At 42.4% G+C, this 22246-nt stretch overlaps 2 protein-coding genes across 4 annotated transcripts in view; one reads left to right on the forward strand and one right to left on the reverse strand.

Annotated features, from left to right (window-relative positions):
- Positions 1-205: 205 nt before the first annotated feature.
- rpl19 (ribosomal protein L19) lies at positions 206-2924 on the reverse strand. The gene is made up of 6 exons (XM_068578479.1): positions 2853-2924; positions 2369-2475; positions 1587-1709; positions 1336-1456; positions 838-948; positions 206-393 (listed from the first exon to the last, which is right to left on the reverse strand). Exons 1-6 carry the CDS (start codon positions 2855-2857, stop codon positions 276-278), a joined length of 585 nt encoding a protein of 194 aa, XP_068434580.1. The 5' UTR covers positions 2858-2924; the 3' UTR covers positions 206-275.
- A 5183-nt stretch (positions 2925-8107) lies between these two features.
- The window catches only part of cacnb1 (calcium channel, voltage-dependent, beta 1 subunit), a 30040-nt gene continuing 15901 nt past the window's right edge, over positions 8108-22246 (forward strand). For all 3 annotated transcript variants that reach the window (XM_068577821.1, XM_068577823.1, XM_068577824.1), the window contains exons 1-2: positions 8108-8375; positions 13710-13796. In XM_068577821.1, coding sequence (XP_068433922.1) covers positions 8286-8375; positions 13710-13796 — 177 coding nt within the window. In that variant the 5' untranslated portion in view covers positions 8108-8285. The remainder of the gene's footprint in view (positions 8376-13709; positions 13797-22246) is intronic.

Consider the following 22246-nt stretch of genomic DNA (forward strand, 5'->3'; position numbering starts at 1 on the left):
TTGGTAGTTTGGCTGCGACGGCACTAGTTCCGCACCAAAAGGTAAACAAACCAAATTATAGACTAGACGGTGAATTTAGTGGAGCAATTAGCAGCCAGTGACTCGTGATCACTCGAGGTGTTCGCCCTGAAGCTACTTATAATTCACCACTGACAAACAATAAGGTATTCGTTTCATGAGGAAAGAAGATACACAAGGCCATCAGTGTCTTTATGTACACTTTTATTGTCAGCACCTGACAGGTGGTAGTGTCAGGCAGGATTGACAGAACCAGATTACTTCTTGGTCTCCTCCTCCAGGGCCTTGATGAACTCCTCCTTCTTGATCTGGAGACGCTCCTCTCTGCGCTTGCGGGCCTCCTTTGTCTTGGAGCGGCGGGCCTCGGCCTGATCGCTGTAGGACAGACAGACAGGTGTTCATACAGTGCAATCAAAAACAAAACCAATGTGTGTGCACTAGTTTTAAATATATGCCTAGTTAGAATCGTTTTGAGGGGAATACATCACCCAACTGACAATAAAGCCCAACAACATCACGCTGGAGAAAATCTAGATAAAACCATTTTTCGGTAACAATGTGAAAGGCTTTTATAGCGTGCATCTCCAGCATGCTTAAACTCATCAAGACACAATTGAGTGTAGAGCAAAAGAGCTAACATTTACGTATTAATTACTGGATCTACTTTTCACCTCTTTCTCGAAAATGGGAAATAATGTTAAAGACTGAAAAGGAAACAAAAACTGTGTCCAACTCAAACACTTTCTCAGGATAAATACAGTTCAAACTGCCTTTTCCTAAACACAAACAAAACAACACTTAAGCTGGGTCAGAACTTACGACAGGAGCTTCTTGCGAGCCTTGTCGGCCTTCATCTTGTGAATGTGTTCCATAAGGATGCGCTTATTCTTGAACACGTTACCCTTGGCCCTCAGGTAGAGGCTGTGGTACCTGAGAGACAGAAGAGGATAACAAGCATTGAAACAATAGCATAATAAACCAACTGCTCAGAGGCACCAGATCTTGTGCGTGTGCCAGTAAGTAACAATAACCTTTACTGGGCTCCAATCCTAATTTAAAAATACCTCTAGGAGGTCTCGGTAGTGTAACATAAGCCCAGGGTTGAAACTACAAATGAACCATTATTAAAAGCCTAATGTAGAGCTGTGTGACCAAATATCATGACTAGAACATCAACTACATTAAAAACTTAGGCTTATGTGAAAAAGCAATTTCAGAAACTAACTAAAACCAATATTTTAACAAAATGTGCATTCAAAACAAGACCGGCCACATCCATAAGAGCAGAAACAACCAGTGACTGTGTCATGAACCTACATGTGCCTGTCGATCTTCTTGGACTCCCTGTAGCGACGCAGCAGACGGCGCAGGATCCGCATGCGGCGCATCCAGGAGAGCTTCTCTGGCATACGAGCGTTAGCGGTACCCTTTCTCTTACCTGGGAAAAGGAAAAAATAAAGCATGTCAACTCTCCTGGAGGTACTGAGCCTATTCATCCATGTAGTAAGACTCTTATCTGAGCCATCTTTACACGATAACTTTACTCAAACATGGCGGTTTAAACTCACCAGTTCCCATGTGTCTTCCCTTGCGACGTGCCAGTGTGTTCTTGCGGCAGCGGGCACGGGAGTGGACCGTGACAGGTTTGCGAATGATAAGACCATCCTTCACCAGTTTGCGGATCTGCTGGCCTGAAGACAGAAGGAAACAAGTGAGCTACAGGAAAGCACTGATCTATTAAATCTTTAGAAATCATCATTAGCTATGTCAACATCCTGACCGAACATAACATAACCTACATAACGCAACATTTATTCTTAACACAACAGTTAGGACCTTGCAATGTTAAGCAACCATTTTAATATTACATGGACAAAATATGTTGCTTTACTCTTTATTTTGTTAGCTGAAGATTGTCTTCTCTTGTTTTTTCACCCAATTTGGAGTTTATAATTTAAATAAGGTCAGCAAAAGCTGGACAACAGACTTTAAACAGTAAACTAAAACGTGTTAAAAACTGTGAATGTTCAACATGTATCGTGCATGGAGGTTCTTATGAAATACATTATTCATATTAAAATAATGTAGGGTGACCACCATCAGGTTGTCAGGATATCTTGACATTTCAACCTGTCATTTGTATGTGTTTCTCATTTTGGCCTAGAAGCAAACATCAGCACAACAAGATAAGCAGACAGTCCAACTCAGCTGTCATGTTTCTCAGCATCACTTCCGAGTGACAAGCTGGTGCACGTTTAACTTCGTTAATTCCCCCATTGAGACACACAAACTCATAAGAGTGGTCATAAGTATCTCAGTAAACGGTGAAGATAGAATAACCATAACTTACGTGAGTTGGCGTTGGCGATCTCATTCGTCTCGTTGGGATCCAGCCAGACCTTCTTCTTGCCGCAACGCAAGACGCTGGAGGCCAGCCTCTTCTGGAGCCTGAGCATGCTGCAGGACACACACGACCCGAGGTTAACGCCTCACAATTACACTGCCACCCTTCCACTTCTACGGGTGTATCAAACGCAGGGTCACGACGCTGACACGTGTCATAGTGTTGTCACGCTGTCTCAGCGGCGAAAGCGCCGCTAGCCGCACAGCTAACGGTCCAACCGCCGGGTGGCCAACATGGCTTCTCCCGGCTGCTACAACGTGTCACACAGAGGCACGTGGAAATGTGTGTTGTTGGTTTTGGAGTAAGGTTTAAGGTTCATGTGGCGATTGAGGAGACACACGTGTGCTTTATTGCAGCGATATAGGGTTTAAAAACGTGCATTTTAACAGTTAAATGATGACTTATTTTATGCCATCGACAGCGATCCTACCTCATGGCTGCTACTTCAGTAGGGAAAGGAAGGCTTGGTAGACGGACTGGAATCTACCATTGTAGAGGAGAGTCCATCTTTGAACACGAAACAGCTCTTTGGTTTCCCAGACCATATCACACGTTATTAATAACACTTATATTTGGAAGTGGTAATATTTCGGCAAAATGAAAACTAAAACGCATGGGAAATATACAAACATAAGACATCTTGAGTTTAGTAAAAAAAAGTTACAATCGCTGTTCTCCCCTCGTAAAATAATGGTACTAACCAGAGTTTGTGCAATGCATTGTGGGTGAGAAATTGTAGAGCGCATTCTGCTTTTTAAACACAAGGGTGCAGTGTTGAGATCAGAAACGCCACAGATACCAGACTCCAGTCAAAATAATAACACAATTATATACCTTTTAAAGAATATTTATATTATGTTTAATATATTGCACTCATACACCGATGAAAAATATACAAAGATATATTGTAAAACGTCTCATTTAACCAGTTTGTATGTGTACTCCTTGACGTACAATTATTCAATTCAGCTTCTTACAAAAAAAAGAACAAGATGAAAAAAAGGAAATTTAAATACCACAATGTATAAAGGTACTTTAAAATTCACTAAATAATAGCAGTAGAAAGTATTATTATAGTTTCATTGTGTGCGCTTACTTTCTTAAATCATTAGCCCGGTTAAATATAGTGGCCATTTTTCTATTATTCCCAAAAAAAGGATTGTTTGCGTGACATATATTCTGCATCATGTAACCGATGAGACCAGCCTGACCTATTAAGACTAAATGCCTTCCAGACCGTCAACAAATACAAAATGTATTTTAGGTAAAGTTCATTAATGCCAAATGTATTTGTGGTGTGTCTTCTGACTGTTTGTCATAAATTATGTATGTTATCTCTTCACTCGTCAAAAGTAGTGATACTTATCATAAAATATATGCCACTATCTCTAACTAGACAGAAGACAAAAGAAAAATTCAAATTTCACAAGTATTGCACAAAGCCAACGTGTTTTCATACTTTCTAAGTGATGCACTGTGAAATTCAGCCTTTTAAGGGTGTGAAACCCTTAATGAAAAAGGGACTGTTTAAAACTAACAGTATCAGGTTCAGCAACAACTTAATGTCTAAAATATGCAGCTTCGATATGAAGCTTCAAGAAAGTCAAACAATTACAAAAAACGTTTTAACATATTAACAGATAGAAGTGTTTTATTTTAAGCTTTCCAGTGGCTTCTTTTAACGAAGTACTGCACACTTACATCATGTATTTTGATTTTAAACTAAATTTTGTGACTGTACTTTGATAAAACAAATCAATGTATGTTGAGAAAGTTGACATTACTTTCCAAATGTTTAAAAACCAGAATTTCATTTACTCTTTTAAATCTGCAGCCCTGAACCTTTCAAGGCCAATGCTGACAGAGTCCACCGTTTGGGACTCATCTATGTCATGAACTTTATTTTGAAACCTCTAATCAGATGTCACTGAACTCATTCCACACACATCCACACATCCACCCTCCCTCCCCTCCTCAGCCTCTTGCCCACTTTTTTGCATCTTCTGAATTATGCAGTGGATGGAGTGAGGCTCAGACCGGGTTGAAGTTACATTTTAAAAACAACGCACAATAATAAGTGGCTGTATTAAAAATAGCCTGCTGGTGCACTACCATCTGACATGGCTACTTATTGAGGTTGCCAGTGCTCTGTTGCGTTCTTGGCTCTCCAGCAGGAGCCCGTCACCACAGCAACGCTGCATGCTCGCAGTGTGGGTGCACAAGGAGCACTTGTGTGACTTCTTCACCTCAGGTTACCCAGAAATACCAACTGAAGTCATCATCTCCAGGCAAAGTATAACCCACCGTACCGGATGAGCTCCTACCACAGCTTCAACAGACACTAGTCTCCTCTCGCATGCCTTTCTTGCCTTTTGTTTCGTACCTCTGTGAAAGGTACTAAGCCTGAGGCCTCTCCTTCCGTTACTTTGAGCCAGCAGTGAAGCCCCTCAGTCCTCCAATGAGCAGGATGACCTTCTAGTGGGGTCAGATGGAAACCGCAATTACATTTGTAGGGTCCTTAAATGCTGAACTCACCAGTACCTCTACTGCTGTCCTTAACAAGGGTTTTCATGAAGTATAGACGTCACTCATTATGTAATGCCCACCTCGAAGGAGACAAAAAAATAAAAAAGGAGAAGGAGACAAATCTTAACGGAAACACATCTAGGAGACACAGAATGAGACAAATCTAGAAGACACATCTAGAAGGAGACAAATCAAGAAGGAGATAAGCTGGAAGGAGACACATCTAGAAGGAGACACAACTAGAAGGAGACACAACTAGAAGGAGACACAACTAGAAGGAGACACATCTAGAAGGAGACACAACTAGAAGGAGACACATCTAGAAGGAGACACAACTAGAGGGAAACACATCTAGAGGAGACAAATCTAGAAGGAGACAAATCTAGGACACACATTTAGAGGAGACATCTAAAAGGAGACACAAATAGAAGAATAGATTTACTTATATTTATATTACTTGTTTTTTTATTTTACTTTACTTTCTGTTTCTTGTGTGCACTTACTTGTAATCCTGCAAATTCCCCACGAATAAACTAATAAAGGATTATCTTATTTTATTAAAAATACAACACAATACAACAAAAACACAACACTGAGATATTGAGGAATATAAGTCTTTATCCTTGTATCTCACTCTTATTTATATTCCAAAACCTAAGTTCGCCACTGCAAGAAGTCGCCTGTCCATCCGTTCAGTTACCTTGAGCCACAACACAGAAGATGACAAACAAGTGAGCAGCTGAGGACAAATTGAAGCGCCGTCCTCCTGCTGCACATTGTGTTCTTGGGGGAAGATGTCGACCAGCTGCTGCAGAAGAGTCACGGAGACTCCAGCATCATTTTGAAAGTACACCGTGATTCTTTTTTTTTTTTTTCTTCTTTTTTGAAGAGGATAACCATCAAGGCTTCTACGGAGGTAACCGCCTCACCGGAAGCATGAGCCACAGAGGACGAGCTTGTGGGCGTTAAATTCAACGTCATCAGCTCTGATTCCAATGTCCCAGAAGGAGTTTGTCACAGGTATGAAGATAAGTGTCCTCCCAGGTCACGGGTTATTGCTCTGTGTGGTGGAGGTTTATTTAATCAATCAATATGACATCATCTCATCTTTGTCACAGACAGTGAACACAATGTTTTACAAGTTGAGCATCATCCTTCATTTCTACAATGAGAAGAAATAGTAGTTATTATTGTCTATGCAGTCATTTAACATCTGAATCTGCATATTTTTTTCACGAGATACATTTCCTGATATATGAGGCTCCTCAAAAAAACATCTGAAAATGAATCACATGTTTTAAACTTAAGTCATCAAGTAGATATCTGAAACCTCAAAAGCAGCACTAATCAGTGTTTTAGGATATTTTATTTTTTAGATGCAATTAGCTTGTTAAGATACTTTTCAAATAAGAGTTTACATATATAAGTAATCAGTAACCATTTTGATGTGTAGCTGCTACTCATGAAGGACCTGTCAACACATTTGAGTGTGCAGGTTAAACAATGTGTGACCATTTTATAGATCCAGACAAAGTTTTATATTTTATGCTATTTTTATATATAAGAAATACATTTGTTGTTGTTGTTTTGCTTTAAGTGTACAGAGCAATCCTTCCTGATGTCATCATACTTCACTTTTGAAGTTAATATAATGATGTCAATATAATCTATAATCTCTGTATTTTCCTCTCTTGATCCACACTGCAAGAACATCAGGGGCCCCTGATAACAACTCACCCAGGAGCTTAGGCCATAAATATCTATAGTTCCTGGCATGTTTCAGGGCCCCACCCATGGGTCCACATTGTCAGTTATAGAGCTTGGTCCCTCGAGCTGGTCCCTGGAGTTGTTTACTTTAGCTTAGTTTGCTCAAGGCCACGTCAGCATGAGCTTTCAGACCTCATCTCTGCTGCTGCAACGACAAACTAACTGTGAAATTGAACCACATGCTCATCCCCCCTGTCAGCCCTGCAGGGCCTCTCGTGTGTGGATGCCCCGGGTGGGCCCCAGCGGCTCGGCCCCGCGGTCCGTCCACGCTCCTCCGTCATCACGGCCACTCTGTTGTTCTCCATCAGTCGATAAGTGAAGGTGGGGTCTGGTCAGCGGGGCGTGGGCCTCGGCTCCCAGCTGGAGGCTGTCGAGCGCAACACAGGAGAGAGAAACGACGTCAAGGCAGAGAGGGAGCACGACAGACACATACCGGATATGCGAGTAATCCGCCTTCAAAATAAGAGCCGGCGTGTGACGCTGCGACCTGTTGGGGGAGGATTACTTTTGCTTTTGATATTACTCCTATAACGACTATTATTGTCATTAATGTTGTGATAATAAACTTGTAATAAGGCACCGGCCAAAAAAAGTTTGTAATCAAAGTAAAACATGTTTTTATTAATGGAGCTCAACTGTGTTTCCTTCCAAATATTAGAACAATTTAGGGAACTACAGACTATTACCCTGAATATAAATAAATAAATTATCTAATTCAATAGATAATAATTTAGGATACGAATAGCATTGTGCTTCTTCCTATACACTTTCAGTATTTCTTTTTTGTTTACCGTATTATATCATGGCTTTACTTATTGTATTGTAATGATTGAATGAACAAAACACATACTCCTACTACTACTCCTACTACTCCTACTACTCCTACTACTCCTACTACTACTACTACTACTACTACTACTACTACTACTACTACTACTACTTCATCTTAATGGGATAGCAACATACACAGTGCAATGGTACATCATACATCATATTCTAATATGTGTATTAGCATGTGAGTGTTAATGGTTTAGGTCTCGCTGCCTTTTAACAACTGTTATGGGGATTGCTTCCTCATCTTTGACTAAGGGGTGATGTTTTTTTACGCTCTACATTCCCACTGTTGTTTGCATTTTGTGTTCAAATGCGCATTGTGCAAAAGTTATAAACGACTGAATATTCATATAGTATATAGGTTATAGCCAATTTCACAAACATATTAGGCCTATGTATTGTTGTGCTTTATTAAATTTAGAAATCCGGTTGATTACGTCTTCAATATAGTGTATAAAATCACTTTGCCCAATATTTTATTTTGAAAGCAGTAACCGGATGTGTCGCGGCGTCATTGCGGTGACTTAACTCCGGAGTCAAAGCCTGGTGCGCCAGTGTGTAACGCTATAGGCTGAAAGCAGGCAGCTGTTGCCATTATTTTACCAGCCAGCTCAGACACATCAGCGGCTTCCCCCTCCTTAAAAAAAAAAAAGAGAAGAAGAAGAAGAAGATGAGTCTGTCGACACCTTCATAAACACTCGAAACTGAAAATAGATTTTTTTAAAAAGTTAAATCAATGGTACAGAAAAGTAGCATGTCCAGGACGCCTTCGACCTCAACCCAGGAGATCCAAATGGACATGTTCGACCATCATCCACACACACAGGTAAGAGACGAGCACGCACGGATGAAGAGCAGATACATCTTGACGGACGGAGCCGAAGACGTGCGTGAACTATCGTGCATTTATTGTTGTAGTAAATGCGATGACGGCGGAGCGGCTTCACTTCTGGAGATTAACAGGTTGTTCGGCAATTAAGTCGTCCTAATTTGCCTCCGGCAGTCTGAAACGCTGCTTGTTCGCTGCACTGATTCAAGCCTGAATTTGGATGTGAATTTCTTCCACCTCTTCAAGAGAAATCGGAAATGGATGATGAGGTTGTAGTTTGGATTTTGGTGTATAATTCCGCTTTAAGTCTGTTGTGTTGGTTTTTAATAAGTCTCCATATATGTCACCGTATGCGGGTTTATGATGTAACGCTGTTTTTTTTATTGTTGTCCCTCATTGGGTTCTTACGAAAACCACGCCTTTGCTCAATTAATCATTAATTAACCAAGTAGACGATGCACTCAAGGTGGACGTGTCTGGCTGGAGGAGAGACGCTTTTATGGAAATTAGCATAAATCTGAAAAGAATACGAGGCAAAGTTTTTAAATCTTACATGAAAGTAATTAGTGTGTCTTTTTAGTCTTTCATCTGACGTCAGATCAGTTTTTTTTTTTTTTTTTAATCTGGAGAAAATATTCTCTGACTCCCTCATCCAGCCTCTCATTTATTACAATTCTATCCATCAACTTTCGTTGGTGTCACTATTTTTACAGTTACAGGCTGTGGCTGTGAGGAAGTCGCAAAATGCAGTGGGCATGTTTAGTCATAACAGTTTAAATGGATGAAAAAAAAAGAGGAGAATATCTAGAACAACACACCCACACTGAGCTCAGTCATTGTCTCTCTGGAGAAGGGAAAAAAAAAGAAACACCCTGTCATAGACAACCAACGCTTCAAACAATGCCAAGTCCTGCTCTCTCCTTTTTTTACTCCCACTCCTCCCAGCTCCTCTCCCATTCTGCCCAGCTCTCCAGATCCGCATCCTCTTTGAATGTCCCACTGCGATCCCAGTGCTCCCACTGCTATCCCAGTGCTCCCACTATCTCCATCCTGCTCTCAGCATCTCATCTCGTCTGATCTGTTTTTAGAAGTCATATCTTTATCTGGTGCGAGGCTGTGGTGAGAAACAGATGGACCCCCTCCTTGTGCCAGGCAGCGGGGAACGGTGTGTGTGTTTGTGCGTGTGTGTGTGTGTGTGTGTGTGTTTGTGCGTGCGTGTGTGTGTAATTGTGACACCTCTGATCAATTAGATGTAAAGTTCATTCATACCTGCAGCAGGTATGAATGTATTTATAACTCTGACGTGGAAAGACAAGCAGGGAACCGTGTTTCTAGTATCCTGGAGGAGACCGTGGAACTGATCCAAATGGAGGGTCGCTCAGATTAAAGATTGTGCCTGTTGACCGCCATCAGATTGTAGATCAGTGTGGATCTATCGGAGCAGAACATTTGGAGCAACCAGGGCCAAAGATTGTATTGGGATGTACATTTTACAGTCAATACATTGTGCACCCAAATACCCTTCACCCTCCACGCGCCTTGCTTTCAAGTTTGGAGCCCCCTGCTCACACACAAACACACACACAAACACACATACACACACACACCACCCTTTTTAATTACACACTTAATCTGGGAGGATGTTTACCAACAGGAAGCCCTCCCTTCCTACTTCCTCTGGCATTTCCCTGCCCTTTGCTGACAGGAACTCGGCCCATCATGGCTCCGATCGCAGAGACCCCCGTAAACACCTGCACCCACGCACATGACGTTTAATGTAATTGTGAACTTGTGACGGCAGAACGTCCTTTAGAAACTTCATTTTGTAACAACGCAGGTCTCATCTGAGTGATTTAGCGATGGTCCATTTTATTTGCCTAACTGCTGAGATGTCTGGTGGCACAGCAACCGCTCACGAAGGGCAAACATCCACAGTCTAATCAGGTTATCTAAGTCAGTTATTTGCAAATGAAAAGAAAGGTGCACACACTCTTGATTTAAACAATCCATTGTCAACATTAAGGTTTTGCAGAGTCACTTTGTTTTTCAGCGCTGTGGATAATAGATCATGTAACCGCGTGTTCATCTATGTTTCAGCCTCTTGTGAATATAGTTCAGACTATATAACTGAACTAAGACTTTGTTTTGACAGGATATGGAACATTGCTTCAATACGTTGTTTGTAAGAAATCATGTTTTAACATAGAGTAAGAGACATTTTACAACACGGCAGACTAAAGTGCTAAAGTACTTGTGTATTTATTGCACAAGATTTATGGGAGTTAAGCAGCTCGGTGGAGGCTTGAACACGCACAGCTTCAAGCGACTGCTTTTACACTTTGGCACACGGAGTCTTCTTCCTGATGCCAGTGGCTGGAAATCCAGAAAATAGGGGATGTTGAGAGTTGGTTGTTTGTTTCGGGGCTGCTTGCTTGTTCAGGCTCTTCAGCTGTTTGGTGCAATCTGGCAAAACCTGCCTGTTTACAACCTGTTTGAGTCATGCTGCTCCTTCAGAACTTAGCAATTAGGATGAAGAGTAAGACCCTGTTTACACCAGAGATTTGTATGCATATCCTATCTGGATGAAGTGAAACACATGTTAATGCAAAATGGATGGCAATCAGAATGGATGTTATTGACCTGTTGACATCTGGAGGAGGTCTGGTTCACGTGTGATCAGACACTAGCCAGGTGTACATATTGACTACATCCTTAAAATATATATTTACTATTGTTTAAGTCTGTCCTAAAACAATAGGCAGGTGTGCATGAAAACATTAAAACTAATTGCTGCTTGCTGTAATCATTCCTCTTGTTCCTACTGGCCGTTCAAAGATCCCTTCTAAATACACATTCAATGTAAGCAACGTGACAAAATCATCAGTCTGAAGCTCATACGAGCGGTTTTATGATCATTTTAGTGTAAAATGTAATCTTTGTGTTTCGTTGTTGAGCTGCAATGGATTGTTAATAACAAGGAAAAATGCACAGAATGAGCACAGTTGGCTTTGTTCCCCATCCTGTACATTGAGAGAACATCGGGAGGGGATCTATGCAGGGCCAGGGTGAACAGGAGGAAGGATTACGTTGCGCAACCGTTTCAGTGTACCGTAAGGGGCTGAGGGGCGGGGTTATGGGAGGCATCTACATTACTGACAAGTAGCTTCACCCGCTCCCATATGACAGTATTGTGAGCAGGTGTGTGAAGCCACACATCTGGAGCAGATCTCCTCATTATGACAATCAAGGACAAACAGGAAAAGTTAATGGGTGAGAAGATCTCCTCCCCTCAAGTATATATATATATATATATATATATATATATATATATATATATATATATATATATATATATATATATATATATAGTGAGAAAAACAGTTAGAAGAGCAATCTTTAAGTCACACCTGGCGCTGCCTTAGACGTAACACCTCCACACAGTGAGGCATAGAGTTAATTAATTGAAAATGGTATGGGATCGGTACTTAGTATTCGTTGATACTCAAAGCCCACATATCGATATCCTGACTGAAAAAGTTGGATTGGTGCATCCATGGTTCCCGGTATTTTTGGTGTAAAAGCAAAAGCCTGTGATCAGTGATTTACTTTAAGTATACCCTGATTTGTGATCGAAAATGTGACTATAAACCATAGGAAGGTGTTTTTTTTTCTTTACAGTGTCTACAGTATAGAGTCACAAAAAATATGTTTCCTCATAGCCATCAGTACACATGGCATTTTCCAAAAAGCCATGATTGTTGGACAATGTTTTCAGTCCACAGGCTGTTCTCATGCACTTCCTTTAGCTTTACCCACAGAAACAAATGCACTTTCATTTGTGTGTATCCCAAAAAATCAATTTGTATATAAGTCATGTAGTCTTGACCCAGGAAGTATAGTGAGACCGACAACGTCCTTGACGGATGTCTATTTTGAAAAGACTGTACACATGAAACAAGTGCAAACGAACGTGCGTTGCTCAATATTTATAGAGCAACGCATGAATAAAACGGAATAACTTTCCGTACGCACCATTGTGCAAGATTATGTTGCAGTGTAGGGGAAACATTTGCCAGCAATGATGTCATCTCTTTAGTATCGTTGTAACCTAACCCCCAAGCACAGTGGCCCAGTTCCATCTTCGCATCATCGCCTTAAGTTCATCGTCAAAAGCCAGTAACAATGCTTGCAGAAGTTTGCAATACAGCGGTTGTTGGGTATATCACAGTTGGTTTGCTGTGCACCATCCTGCTGTGTGCTCATCCGATCCATCAGCAGCAGTAAATCAAGCATGGAGCACAGGGCCGGATGCTTTATTCTTGCGCGCCAGGAGGTTTAAATATATTCACACAAACTCCTGAACTCAAAACCGATTTGTCTTTTTATCGGTTAACACTGAAAACCTCTCGGCCGGCGGCGTGTTTTTATGTGTGATTGGTAATTCTTGTTTGAAGGCAGGCAGGGCAGCGTCAGTCATCTCAGGGCCCCGGCCGGCCCCGTGGTACACGATGTGAAAGTGATAATGAAACACTTGGCCGTGGAGGGATCACTGTTGGCGAGAGCTTTTCTGTTGACCGAGAACAACCGCACACAGACCTGTGGACAGGTTGGAAGCAGCTGCTTGGTCATATTCAACGTTTACATACAGCAGGTGTACAGGACGTGTCTGCAGGTTACAGTCTTGGGGGCTCGGGTTGGTTTACCAAAAGCACCGTTGGGGATAAACCATCCGATGTTGGGCGAAGGCGGAGTACTCCCTGGACCGGCTGCCGGACTATCGCAGGGCCACATCCTGTACGTCAATGTTGGAGCTTTATTTTCTCAGCATTATCCCAGCATTCATAGTTCTCTGTTGCTGTTTTTTATGCTGAAAGCACAACACGGTCGGCATCCGGATGAGCCTCCTGCAAATGTGATTAGTCGGCATTGGGTAACCAAGGCAACGTGGGCAGGGTGGTCTCATAATGCAGCGTGTGGCCTCTGCCCAACCCGCATGTGCCATTTGCTTCGGGGTCCGCCAATCAGATTACAAGATTACAAGGTCCCAGTTTGCATCAGCGCATGATGACGAGTGGACTCACTGGACACATTTACTCTGGTCGACTTCCTCTCCAGTCTGGGACTGGTGCAGCTTGATCTCTGCTTCCATCTGATCTTATTCAGGAGCTTTTACAAATGCTTTGCCGAATGTAAACTGCTGTCATGCTCCCCCCGGAAACCAGCTTTTCTTTGAGATATGCCAAGATAAGTTATGATGGAGCAACTCAATTAAACTTTTTGTGTTTTTCTCTTTCTTTCCACTCCCTTGCCCTCCAACCTCTTCATTTTCAGGCGAAGTACGGAAAGAGGAAGAGCCGATTTAAGCGCTCGGATGGAAGCACCTCCTCTGACACCACCTCCAACAGCTTTGTCCGACAGGTAACATTCACACTTAATCCTTCCTCCAGACCACTAATCCAGGTGCTAGACTGAGTCTCATCTTAATTTAATTTAATGAAGACTCATACAAATGTTTAATGGAGTCAGAGTGAGGTCTTTCAACGCTGGGAATAAAGCAGCTTAATATAGTTTAATCATTATTCATGACTTTACATGTCTCTCAAATAAAACTTTCACATTACCTGAAACGATTGGATAATTCATTAATTAGTAGATCGCTATAAAAGTACAAATTTTGATAACTAATTAATTCCATCTTGCTAAAATTCCACAAGCAAATAACGATATGAAGTGTTATGCAGTCAGAAGCACATAGAAGGCAAATAGGTAATTTCTTGAAAGGCGTGTCCTTCTCTCTCTTGAACTGTGTTTGTCACAGGCAGCCCACGTCCTCTGCTGCATCTCACACACTGACATGGCGTTGATAACATCCCTGGTAACAGCAGTAAAACCCCTCTGACCACAGCTCCACAGCTGGCCTCATCGTCACAGAGTTGAGGCTGAGAGACGTCAGCAGAGATTCCTCCAGGGACTCTGACGGTAATCATTGGTCCCCAGGTGGAAGACGCTGGTCTGTAGGTGTAGATGTATCCGATTGGCTCCGTCAGAAAGAGCTAAAAAAGACCTGTCAGCTGTCCAGCGTATTTCTTTTAGGCCTAACAAAGGGTCAAGAAGGCTTTCTCGGTCAGACGGGAACACTTCCTCTCCTCCAGGAGTTTCCGGTGGCTGGGGTTACGCTCGCGACCCGCGCCGCAGTGCTGTCTGGACGTGACATTTCTCAAAGTCACGCTGTGTGGCAGGTAAATGAGTCCCTCTGCCTGAACTCTTCATTTGTGAGAGGAAATGATTTGCCCCTTTGCCGGATGACATTTACCTGTTTAGTACGGGTGTTTGCTTTAGACAAAAAAAAAAAAAGAAGAAGAAGGAAAAAAAAGAATCCAGTCGCTGTTGGTGAACACGGAGCTGAACTCTCCTGTGGTTTCTAAAGGTTAGCTACATCCTCGCCTACACACACCACCCTTCCCTCTGCCTTGTCCTTCATTAACTCTGTGACGGTGCCTGCTGGAGGACCACGGGAACGGAGGCCTGCAGGTTGGGCGGGATTCATAATCACTCTCACTGTATAAGGAACTCATTACCCGTAGTAAGGATGATTTAACGCGTCCTCGGGTAAATGTCCTCTCCTGTCTCGTGCTACTGCACAGCGTCTCCCTCATCAAGGCCAGCAGAGGCAGGAGCTGGCGTTTTAAACACTTGAAATGCAGCACAGAAATCAAACATGGATTTAAGAACAAATGAAGTATCGGAGTGTTACGGTAACAGGAATGCAATATCTCAAACCGTGTCAGGATTAAAAAAAAAACTGGCTTTCATCAGACAAAAAGAAGCGTTCGGGCGCCCTATAGGTTTTGGTCATAAAGCCTTTTTTAGCCTCCCCTTGAACATCGAGAAGCAGAGCCCTGTATAGGCTTTACAGTCTCACACACACCTACGCAAGTGCAGGCTCATTCACCACACACACACACACACACACACACACACACACACACACACACACACACAAATACACAAGAGCCACAATCAGCCAACGGTAGAGCTGGCTGGTACACTCGGCCTGGTTTCCAAGGCAACCGGGCCACTGAATCTCCCTCTGTGTGCAGGCACAGTGGGATGGAGAGACGAAGGAGAGGATGTTTGGATGGGTTTGTGAGTGTGTGTGTGTGTGTGTGTGTGTGTGTGTATGTGTTTGTGTGGTGGGGGGGGGTGCAGCCTACGTGTTTTTGTTCAGTGCTGTTTTGTGTGTTGAGTTCAACAAAAACACGTCTTTCCGTCAGAGACTGTCTGCTACTGCTGCATACAGTATTACAAAAGGTACCATTATGCTGCTGGTGAAGATGCAGAGTGGAGGGGGGGATTTTACTACAAATTTGTCATATTTGCCATCTTAGAAATTGCATTTATCTAGCGCGAAGCGGCAGCATTCACACACTCACAGCAGAAGCTGCCACACTATGACCAACTGTGTGCTAATCTAATCATTCACACACACAAACACAATGCTATCACAGCTTTCGGCAGTATTTGGGGGTTCAGTCGGTGCGTTTATATGATGGTATTAATTCAAATCTTGCTTTAGTCGGACTTTGCTCTCTTTCGGGGCAACTGCTGTTATCCGAATATACATGGCAGTGAATGAATCGAATCATTGGCCGAAAGCATGTCATCTCCGATACGACAGGTGGCGCTGTTTTCATTACATCTAGTGGCGATACAGCCATCTCCGCTTGACCTCTTCACTCTTCATAATGGAGAGAACCCCGCTAGCTTCGGTGGTTGTCGGGGAGCTAGCGGTGAGCAAACAGGGAGCTAGCAGCAGCGCTAGCTGGCTACAGCAGGGAGCTAGCGGGGACATCCACCGAAGGTGCCCAAAGATACTGCGACATGCAGAGAAGCCGGGGATCGAACCGTCGATCCTCCGATTAGAAAGAGGCTCTATACCTGCTATACAGCTGCCGTTTGGGTTTCATCATAAATTACATTTTGTAGCTGTTTTTAGTCTCCCTTTGAACAACCCAGAGCGGATTCCTGGATAGGATGTACAGTCTCACACACACCTACGTAAATGCAGGCTCCCTCACCACACACACACACACACACACACACACACACACACACACACACACACACACACACACACACACACACACACGCTCACACCCAACGCTGTAGCATCATTACATAAAATGTAGTTTGAGGATTGCGCATGTTATATTTGTATTACTTTTTTTAATGTTGTAATTTGTATGTGTCTATCAATAATTTTAGATATTGTAAAAACGGACATAGTTAAATAAATGTCGATCTGTAGCACAAATATACCGCATCACTCAGTTATAACACACAAGTACATATAAAGAAGTTTCATTAATAAATCAATATAATTTACAAACTAAGAACATGCACTCATGTGATCTAGCGTAGAGTTTTCATGAGACCAGAAAGAAACAGAAAATGTACGACGCACAAAACATCTTAATCTTGTTCTTAAAAACATTCTTAATCGTCATGCTGGTTTCTGCAGGTAGTGTACATGGGCAGCTTGTGTGATTGGGTAGCTCGCTAAAGTTTACAATGATCTATATCCAGATATTTATTAATAATATAAAATAAGAGCTAGCTCAGTGTAAATCTAGGAATGTGATTTTTGTGGTTACAGCCCTGATATGAGGTTTCCAAGATAAAAATACATCAAGCAGAATGCCAATACATCATGTTGATGCAAATAACCTATGGGGACGTTATCAATGACTTTTCCTTTAATACAAGGAGTAAAAAATCCCTGGTTGAGACCAAAAAAGATGCTAATTTATAGCTAGTTGTATATAAACCAAGTACGTATACAGCTTGTGTCATCTGTAAATACAATTTTAAAGGAAGGTAATTCATACATAAAAGATTATAAGGGCCCAAGGACTGAGCTTTGTGGTACGGTGAGTATGAAAGAAGTCCCACCTTGAATGCAGACTGGCCAATCACAATGCAGCATTGGCGAGCTCGGACCATGATCCCGTCTCGATTGCCAGGTGTTTCACTTTACACTGTGATTTGTGGCTTTAGCTTCTATCTTTTATTTTATTTGACCTGTTTTTGCTGCTAAATCAGTTTGACGTACTGGATATATCCCTCAAATGCATATTGTAGAGCCTTATGTCTGCTTATCTTCTCACAGACAGGGACAGTGTTGGCTCAATGGTAGCTCTGACAGCTTGATGGAGGCGCAGCAGGGGGCGGGGCTTAGTGAAGGATCTGTTGGCTCCAAAAAACCAACTGCTGTCTATCTGGTGGTCCTAAACAGAGCATGGTTTCCTATTCAAAGATGTGAGAGCTTCTAAAGAAGAATATGATGATTAACTATGTGTCAAATGCATAGATAAAAAACAAATCCTATTTCTATAGATTTGGATGTTTCTTTTTTTGTATTTTTGAATCTTGGAGGCTCCACTCTAAAATGCGGAGGATTGAGCCTCTAAACTGGCATACAGCAAACAACAGCTCATATTAAATATGTTAATCAATTTAAACCCGTTTGGGCAATTATTTTCCCAGAGATTAAGGTGCCAGCCATAATCTGCAATGCCTCTATGCCCTACATTTGTAACATTGATCCTGCTCTCTGCAACAGGAGATAATTTGCTCTTACGTTCATTTGAACAGATTTGACAAATCAAAGTAAATGTTGTACTTGCAACTCATGCATTGCATGCAGGAGTCCCTGGAAAAAAAACACAATTTGCAAGAGGCAATCATTTTCAAAACAGGATGCTGACACCCATTTTGGGTCTGCATGTAAGCAGCTCGCAAAGTGTATTCGGGAAAGGTGAACTAATTGAAATCAGTCTGGAGATATTCGTTGCATGTTCCCCCATTTCTCAAGTTAAAAAGGTATAAAATAGATACACAGTGGTGTTAATTTTAGTTCTCATTCTTATGTATAACCCCCCCCCCCCTCTCCTTTATTGCGTCACAGACCAGATTGTGTCTTGGCTAAGCTGGCATATGTGAAGGATTTCAAAGGGACGAGCGCTCCTCCTGTCAGTTCTGACACATGAATCCCAGCAGAGCCTCAGTCGCTGCTGTGTTTGCACAAAGACTTAGCTGGTGGGTCTGCTGGCAGCCCTCCCTTTATTCCCCTTCCCCAGCTGGTTGTGTTGTCATCAGGTACTTCTACAAGAGGAGAGGAAGCGGTCAGGTGTGTGGCCATAGAGGAGCCACTTTCATTGTGTCAGAGGTCGCCCTCTAGTGGACACACGGGGCCCCCAAAACCACCAACAGGCTGTAAACCGCCCTCTTTCCCAATTCCATACAGGATATATATTTTATAGTATACACTTTTTTCAGTTAGCACACAATAAATAAATGGTACACAACACCTTATTGGTACATATGTACACCTAATAATCCCTGAATTAAAACAAATTGCATTAAGTTTTTTATTTAAATGATCCAATATAGATTTTTATTGAGCTCATCAATCTTAGCATTTGTGGCTTTTCTATCTATCTACACTCGGTCTTATTTGTTGACGGGGGTCACTTGGGGGTGAATTAAGGCTTCGTGATAGGAAAAATGTCATTCATGTGATATTCATAAGGTTATTTTAATTGTAATGCAGATAACCTAAGGCTTTTTTAGCTGCCTTGCGTCGTGACATTCGCCTAAACTTTGACGTGAGCGAGTTTCTCTTTGTCTGTGAGACGTGCAACCGTGGAAGTGAACAGTGTGGGTCGCTAACACTAGCTAGCTGTCTGCAGTGATCGCAACACAAAAGGTGCAGATGAATTAATAAACAGACTTCCAGGTTCTGCTTTGTTTGTGCTCAAATTGATAATTAAAATGGATACTTGAGATCTTGTGCTGACATGTGGGCATACACAATATAGATATGGCACAATATAGTTCTTTTACATTGGACCAAAGAAAATGAGTCCTTGGTCCGTAGTTTCATAACAAGGAATTGTTTATTGAAGGCTGTACTGATTGTAAAGCCTCTTATATCCATAAATAAAACTAACCTGTTGAGTGTGGAAGAAATGTAAAAGTGCATTCTGAGGAGCCGTTCATACGACATCGGCATCTGATGTAACTGAATCATGAAAAACAGAATAAAATTGGGTGACCAGTGCCAACATCTCACCCTAATCCCTTCTCTGATACCCTTTTTTTTCGGGCGGAGAGAGGGACTGGGAGGAGTGAGACCGGTTCAGAGGCTGGGAGGAATGAAGCAAAGCCAGAGAGAAGGGAGGGGGGTTTCCCTGGGCACTGCCCCAGTCCTCTCCCACGTCAGTCAGGGCATTGAATGGCTGACGGCTGCATACCAAGCCTCCTTCTGGGTCTCAGTGCGTTCATGTCCCTGTTTCTGCCCCGGCCAGGGCTAAATATATTTCCCCAGTTTGCAAATGTAGCACAAGTCCTGCAACCCGACCCCGAGTCCGCTTCAGCTCCCTTCCTCTACACAAGGTTCACGTTCCTCTGGGTTGTGGAGGTGGGGTGTGCGCGCGCGTGTGTGTGTGTGTGTGTGTGTGTGTGTGTGTGTGTGTGTGTGTGTGTGTGTGTGTGTGTGTGTGTGTGTGAAGGGGTTGGAGGTTAAGAGAGTGCTCTCCTAGTCTCACACATACAGGGCTCATTTCTGGCTCTCTCTCTTATCATACACATCACACACACATACACACGCACACACACACACACACACCCGCACACGCTGACAAACACACACACATGTACTCTTCTGCACTTGTCAAGCTAACAGACAGATCACACTGGTAGCTGCTATCTCTCACACACACACAGACACACACACAGACACACACACACACACACATAACTCTGTCTGTGGACTCCGGCGTTGCCCGCTTGGTTTGCCTTGGTGTGGCGAGCGTGGCAAACGAGCTATGGAGCGGATTCAAAGGCCCGTCATGGTAAGAATGCTCCGGATAAGCTTTTTCACTGCGTCTGACTGAACTGGAGGCAGATTGTGTGCGAGTTTCTCTGTGAGCGCGCGAGTCTGGATCGAGTTTTGAAACTCCGGCACACGCTCCTGGTCTGAGATATGACAGGAGAATGCAAGTTGCCGCCCGTGTCCTGATAGCGCTTTACCTCCTGGTCTGCGGCTTTCTTTGCTCTCCTCAGTGTGATTCCATTTTGGGCCGGGCCACAGCTGCTGGAAAGGCGCTGAGTTTTTAATTAGACTTCCAGACCCACCGGTTGCTGCTATGTGCACTGCCTGCCCGGCTGTCCCAGCACTGTGGCCATTTCAGGGGCTCCTTTCACTGCGGCCCCGCTGTCCCGAAGGGGCCTGGGCTGGATCCTCATTTCTTCTCATTGAGCTTGGCTGTTTGCTTTACAATTGTTCATATTTTATGTTGTTGACTTACTCTTTTGATTTTTTTTTGGTGCAATTATTGCATTTCTAGCTAATTTTATTATTCAAGTGTGTTGTGATGATTGGGGCTACAAATAACAATTGTTGTGTTGACTATATTAATCTGTCAGTTCTTATGTCAGTAAAGTGCTAGAAGGGACGGAGACATATTTATCACTGGGAAGTTCCCAGAATCCAAAGTGATATCTTCAAATTGCTTGGTACGTCTCACCTGACAGTTGAAAACCCAAAGAATTTATCATGACATAAATCAAAGAAAACCAAAGGAAATCCTGACAGTTGTGTGCATTTTTGTTGAATAAATAGCCTCGAACAATCAAGTGATTTTTAAAATTGTTACTTGATGATTGATGGAGAATCACACGCTGTTATTTTACTAAATATTATAAATACAAAAAATTGTATTGAATTTATAACAGTTGAACACACTTTGCTCCTCAGTCACTTGATCTTAAGGCTGCAACTTTTAACTGAATTACTGTTTTATTATTAATAAATCCACCAATTATGTCAATAAAATTTCACAAAAAAGTATCCAATACACTTTTCAGAGCAGTTTAAGAAAACCAGCAAATATTTACGTTGAAGGCGCAGGAGCAACAGTCTTTTTGGAAATAAATTATAAATGAAACATCAAAAACAAACCTATAATTTATTGCTGATTGACTAATTATTTTAGCTCAGATTAAGATCAATCTGGACAGATATTCGGTGTTCATCGCCAGAGTCGTACTCTTTGATAACATAACTTTTGTTTTGTTTTTCTTGAGCTAATTTCAGAGCTCCTTGTGTTACCACACCACTAAATGATACGATGTTGGTCTCTCTTTTGCTCGTTTGTGAAAACAGGGGTTTCTAGTGAATTCAGTCCCTGAGTCATCGTTTTAGTCATCGCCGCACTGTCCAGCTGGTTGCCATGACGCGGCTGTGACTGCGTAAAGGAGTACGGCCGTTTACAGCCACCGGGCTTCAGCGTCTGACTGGAAGTCTGTCCTTTGTGATGCCTCCGTTCGTAGCCTCCGTCTGCCGACGTATTGCCGACAAATTGCCGACGTATTGCCGACGTATTGCCCATTTTCTTCTCTTATTCCACGTTTCTTTTCCTGCTCTTGTCTCCACTGAACTCATCTCTGAAACACTTGAACCTCATCCGATCATACGTTCTGTCTTTTGGCCTCAGTTGCTTGAGATGAGATGTTGTGTTCTTCTTCTCTGAAATATGTGACGACATGGGGCACGAGGGGACTCTAAGATAAAGCAAATAAGACAGTTATATTTAATGTTCGTACATTTCCTTTATTTTTCTCACATTATCTGAGCTGATGTGTAGAAATATACATTTTTCATCTTTTTAAAAAGGGGTTCGCACAATGCAATCTCTCTCAGATGGGTGTCTCTTCTTTGTGTGACAACACTTCCTGTTGTTTTTGGCAGCAGCATATTTAAATCTTTGACCTCTGCCCTGTTATGTGTCACAGGACCAGGAAGA

The sequence above is a fragment of the Clinocottus analis genome, unplaced genomic scaffold (genome assembly GCF_023055335.1).
Source record: "Clinocottus analis isolate CAN_PGR_092001 unplaced genomic scaffold, fCliAna1.0.p SCAF_16, whole genome shotgun sequence".
NCBI classification, from domain to species: Eukaryota; Metazoa; Chordata; class Actinopteri; order Perciformes; family Cottidae; genus Clinocottus; species Clinocottus analis.

Excerpts from the sequence above, each read along its gene's own strand:
- rpl19 (XM_068578479.1), bottom strand. Across the intron at positions 1,457-1,586 it reads GGGAAGACACATGGGAACTG|GTAAGAGAAAGGGTACCGCT; the intron begins GTGAGTTTAAAC and ends TCCTTTTCCCAG. Across the intron at positions 394-837 it reads GCTCGCAAGAAGCTCCTGTC|CGATCAGGCCGAGGCCCGCC; the intron begins GTAAGTTCTGAC and ends TCTGTCCTACAG.